This window comes from Aphis gossypii, unplaced genomic scaffold (genome assembly GCF_020184175.1).
Source record: "Aphis gossypii isolate Hap1 unplaced genomic scaffold, ASM2018417v2 Contig00250, whole genome shotgun sequence".
Classification (NCBI taxonomy): Eukaryota; Metazoa; Arthropoda; class Insecta; order Hemiptera; family Aphididae; genus Aphis; species Aphis gossypii.
This window is the reverse complement of record NW_026083039.1, coordinates 43,965-49,585: the sequence shown is the minus strand read 5'-3', so window position 1 is coordinate 49,585 and position 5,621 is coordinate 43,965. Positions and strand designations below refer to the sequence as shown.

The 5,621-nt window shown below is 25.8% G+C and overlaps 1 protein-coding gene across 1 annotated transcript; it reads left to right on the top strand.

Annotated features, from left to right (window-relative positions):
• The first annotated feature begins 375 nt into the window (after positions 1-375).
• Positions 376-2,426, top strand: LOC126553456 (uncharacterized). The gene is made up of 5 exons (XM_050208618.1): positions 376-632; positions 773-927; positions 1,335-1,494; positions 1,608-1,715; positions 2,247-2,426. Exons 1-5 carry the CDS (start codon positions 563-565, stop codon positions 2,351-2,353), a joined length of 600 nt encoding a protein of 199 aa, XP_050064575.1. The 5' UTR covers positions 376-562; the 3' UTR covers positions 2,354-2,426.
• Positions 2,427-5,621: the final 3,195 nt, after the last annotated feature.

Here is a 5,621-nt window from a genome sequence, read left to right as displayed (position 1 = left end):
CTATTACTGAAAAAATTATTGGAAATTGGGGAATACACCGGTTTCATACGAAATAAAGTAAAAATGGAATACAATAAAGTAACACTGTTTTAATTTAATTTTGTTTTTTAATATAATTCAATATAAATTTAATATAATTGAAAATATAGCACTTAAATAATAACAACAATTATTGGGATAAACTACACATAGGAAGTGTTCTAAATTGTCCATTTACAATATAAAAAAATGATCTGAAGTATACATTTTCACAGATACATTTTTTATATAGTTTTGGACAAAATGAATTCTTACAATTTAACACAGAGTAATATAGAGGGGCCATTACCGATACGCGTATTTATAGCAATATGAAGCAATGTATATGGCTATCAGCCATGCATTTGGCTATCATGTACAACAATAATGGAAATAGGGGAATCCCCAACAACTTTTATTTTATCTTAATAATTTTATATTTTATCGTCGATTAACCGATAAACGATTTCCTCAAATTTGGCATTTACAGTTTACGCTCAGCAGTGCGAACACTGAACTCCATACGACGAAATACGAATTGACCATGTGTTTTCAATACTTATTTAGGCGTCCATATTCAATTACGGACTTAAAATCGCCCAATACAAATCAAGGTAATTAATTTTTTTTCTTAGGGTAAGGGTGGTTGTGTGTGTATGTGTGGAAGTTTGAATAATTTATGCGATTATAGTTACAGTAAAACCTCCCTAGGTTAGGTTAGGTTTAGATAATGTTAAAATATTTTTTTTTGCAGATCATAACATCTTCAATATCAGTATTCTGAAAAGGGATCTCGGAACTAAACGTAAATTTTTAAAGATGACTGTAATGAGTTTAAACCAAGATAAAATAAGCTTTATGAAGGAAAAAAGAAAAAACTCTTCTAAATCAAAATCGATAGACCTTATGGTATTTATTACATTCTTTTATAATTTTGCTATTATGAAAAAATTTACTGTGTTGAAACGTTAACTTACCTTTTATCAGGAAAAAATAATATCATAGACTTGGAAAAAATATTTAAGTTTTTAGAGCGTTATGTTCAAAAAGTAGATGGTATAATTACCGTTTATTACTAAAATCAACGATTTTCTTATGTTCAAAAAATGATTACTTCCAAAATATTCTAAGTACAAAAGCACATTGCACATAATAATATTTGTTATAATTCGTTCTATAAGAAAAAAATAACTTCATAGACTTGGGAATATTATTTAGGTTTAACGTTAACTTACGGAGATAACACGTGCGGGTACTACGTCCACTTAAGAATTTAAAACCGTTTTATTTGCTTAAACAAATTTTTTTTCTTACAGTATTCCAGTATCAGAGCTTGCGGTATAAGGGATACATTTTTTTATATTGTGCTCGATGACAATAAAAGTTTTCATTGTGGTTTTTTGTGGGTCAAGTCAACAAACATACATGAAATATATGGCAAAGTCGGTTCCAAAATAGGAGATTGCAGTTGCAAAAGTAATTTTTACTTTTTAATAAACCTTGATTGATTATTTAAGTATAAATAATTTGGTTTTTTTTTTTTTAAATATTTTCAACTAGTATATTTTCATTTATTTAATTGTTTACAGGAAAACTAATACCATCTGAAAACAATGATATTGATAGATATAAGGTGCTGCCTCCTCCTCGTCCTTCAAAAAAGCAAGAAGACAGATATGACATACATTTATGCAAAAGTAATTTTTACTTTTTAATTTTATTTATGTATTTATATAATATTTATTACAACAATAGAATATATAATATATATATATATATTATCAACGAAATATGAATTAAAAATTGTAGTACCCCCTATAATAAGCATAGCTTGTGCTGAGGCAGGTTCTTATTGTTTAAAATAAATACATAAGAATAATTATTGGACAGTAGTTAATTTACAAACAAATTAAACTAAGAGATTAACGTAACTAACAATATAAGAAATAATAAAAAAATACATGATAACATATTTTCATTGACTTGTGTATAAAATAAAATTACCTTGATTGATAATTTAAATATAAATTAGTCCTGCCACTACCAGCTATCTCTGTTTATATGTTATCACAACCTGTTATTATTCCATATGTAATTAAATATATCTACATTACTGTATTTTTAATTCAATTGCCCTACTATCATTATGAAATGAATCAATTATTTGCTGTTTTTTTTTTATTGAAATATTTTAACTAATAAATTTTCATTTATTTAATTGTTTACAGGAAAACAAAAATCAACTACCTATGATTCTGGGTACATGGTGCCGCCTCCTCCTCGTCCTTTTCACCCGCAAAATGAAGAGACTGAATGTCCGTGTTATATTTCTTAATATCAATAAATATCAATCTTAATATCATTCTTAATATCAATCAATAAATATATGACTATAAACCTTAAATGAATCTGACTTTTTTTTATTTTAGAGTTTAAGTACACAAAAAAATAATATTATAAGATATGAATCAAACGTTTTAGGTTTTTTTTTTTTTTATTAAGTTCATCATCATGCCGAAACGAAGTGCAGAAAAGGTGCACTGTGCTGGGTGGCAAAACATTGGTTGGCATACATAAAATGCATAAGAAATAAATTAAATTATACATTTTTTTAAAGGTGAAATATAACAATAATATTATTGTTCGTAGTAATTAAAAAAATAAAATAAATATAGTACAAATGGTCTATCAGGAAAATATAATTTCATAAAATTTGGGTAAAAATTAAAGGGTAAATAGACTTATGATCAAAATAGAAACCACTGTAAATACGATATTTTGGATTATCACAATATACATTTTTTCGAAGTAATTTAGGATAAAAAATATCTATCGTACTATGACAAAAGATATATTTTCTTAACCGCCATGACCTGGTCTACCAGAAAAATACAACTTCATAAAGTTTAGGTAAGAAATAAAAGTTTGATAGGCATATGTTCAAACAAAAAATAACCCTCTAAAACTATGAAAATATGTCAAATATTTACGTTCAAAATGTGATTTCTGCGAAAATATTTGAAGTTAAGGTAAGTTTAGTAGATATAAAGATTCAGTGTGATATTATCTATCAGAAAAATATAATTGTATAGAGTTTTGTTGAAAAATACAGTTTTTTATACTACATTTGGTGCGCAGAGTTAAAAAACAACGTATTCACAGTTATGCGTAAGCAGCCTGGACTTAAACAAAAATCTATGAAAACCTAATTTCTTGAATATTGCACATATCGACTTGATTTTTTTTTTTAAATGATCAGAATGGTATCCTTAGTCATATTTTACAGTTGGAAAATTTCCATCAACCGTAAAACCGGATCAGTGGCGTGAAATCTAAGATATTTGGGATCGTCAAAGCATATCATTTTTCGAAGCAATTTAAATAAAAATAATAATTATTGTACTATGACAAATAATATATGTAAATATTCAGCACATAGTGGTCTATCAATAAAAATTATGCGCAACAATTTTGGGTAAAAAACAAAATAGAAATAGCCTTACGTTCAAAAAAGAAAAACAGCGCTAAAACGATGAAAATATACTGAATAATTTATGATTAATACGTGATTTTCTGGAATTTTTTTTGAACCTAAGCTATGATTTGTATATACAACGATTCGTCATGTAATTATCTATCAGAAATATATAAATTCATAGAGTTTGGTTGAGGAATATAGGTTTTTATACTACATATGGTCCGTGAAATTAAGAAATAACGTATTCGCAGATAAACGTATCAGCATGGACGTATTTCAAAAATATATGATATCCTAATTTCTTTAATATTGCACTTATCGACCTGATTTTTTTTTTTAATTGTTCATAATGGTATTCTTATTGATATTTTACTGTTGGAATACTTCCATCAATCCTAAAACCGAATTAATGAGGTGAATTTTTTGATATTTTGATTCGTCAAAACATATCAGATTTCGTAGAAATTTAAAAGAAAAAAAATCGTATTTTTATGACAAATGTTATATGCAAATACTCATCACATAATCTTCTATCAGAAAAAAATATGTTCACACATTTTGGGTAAAAAATGAAGCAAAAATATGCTTACGTTCAAAACCGATAACACCCGCTAAATCGATGCAAATATACTGAATAAATTTCGTTCAATACGTGATTTTCTGTCAATATATTTGAACCTAAGCTATGATTTGTATATAAAACGATTCGTCATGTAATTATCTATCAGAAATATATAAATAAAGTTTGGGTAAAAATTAAAGGGTAAATAGACTTATGATCAAAATAGAAACCACTGTAATCACGGTATTTTGGATTATCACAATATACATTTTTTCGAAGTAATTTAGGAAAAAAATATCTATTTTACTATGACAAAAGTTATATTTTGAACATAACGTTATTAAAACTTAAATATTTTTCAAAATTGGTACACACTATATTTTCCTAATAGAACGAAATATGCTTAAAAGTGTTATGTGCAATTTGTTTTTGTACTTAACATATTTTTGGAGTAATCGTTCTTTGAACAAAAAAAAATCGTTGATTTTAGTAATAAACGGTAATTATACTATCTACTTTTTGAACATAACGCTATAAAAACCCTAATATTATTCCAAATTGAAATAAAGTATTTTTTCCTAATAGAAAGATATATGCTTTAAAGTGTTATGTGCAATGTGCTTTTGTACTTAACATATTTTTGGAGTAATCGTTTTTTGAACATAAAAAACCGGTAGATTTTACATATAAATCGTAATTTTCGCTACATTTTTTGAACATAACGCTATAAAAACCTTAATATTTTCCCAAATTGAAATAAAGTATTCTTTCTTAATAGAAAGATATATGCTTAAAAGTGTTATGTGCAATGTGCTTTTGTACTTAACATGTTTTTGGAGTAATCGTTTTTTGAACATAAAAAACCGGTAGATTTTACATATAAATCGTAATTTTCGCTACATTTTTTGAACATAACGCTATAAAAACTTAAATATTTTTCCAAATTGAAATAAAGTATTTTTTCCTAATAGAAAGATATATGCTTAAAAGTGTTATGTGCAATGTGTTTTTGTACTTAAAGTATTTTGGATGTAATCATTTTTTGAACATAAAAAAATCGTTGATTTTAGTAATAAACGGTAATTATACTATCTACTTTTTGAACATAACGCTATAAAAACCTTAATATTATTCCAAATTGGTACACACTATATTATCCTAATAGAATGAAATATGCTTAAAAGTGTTATGTGCAATTTGTTTTTGTACTTAAAGTATTTTGGATGTAATCATTTTTTGAACATAAAAAAATCGTTGATTTTAGTAATAAACGGTAATTATACTATCTACTTTTTGAACATAACGCTATAAAAACCTTAATATTATTCCAAATTGGTACACACTATATTTTCCTAATAGAACGAAATATGCTTAAAAGTGTTATGTGCAATGTGCTTTTGTACTTAACATATTTTTGGAGTAATCGTTTTTTGAACATAAAAAACCGGTAGATTTTACATATAAATCGTAATTTTCGCTACATTTTTTGAACATAACGCTATAAAAACTTAAATATTTTTCCAAATTGAATTAAAGTATTTTTTCCTAATAGAAAGATATATG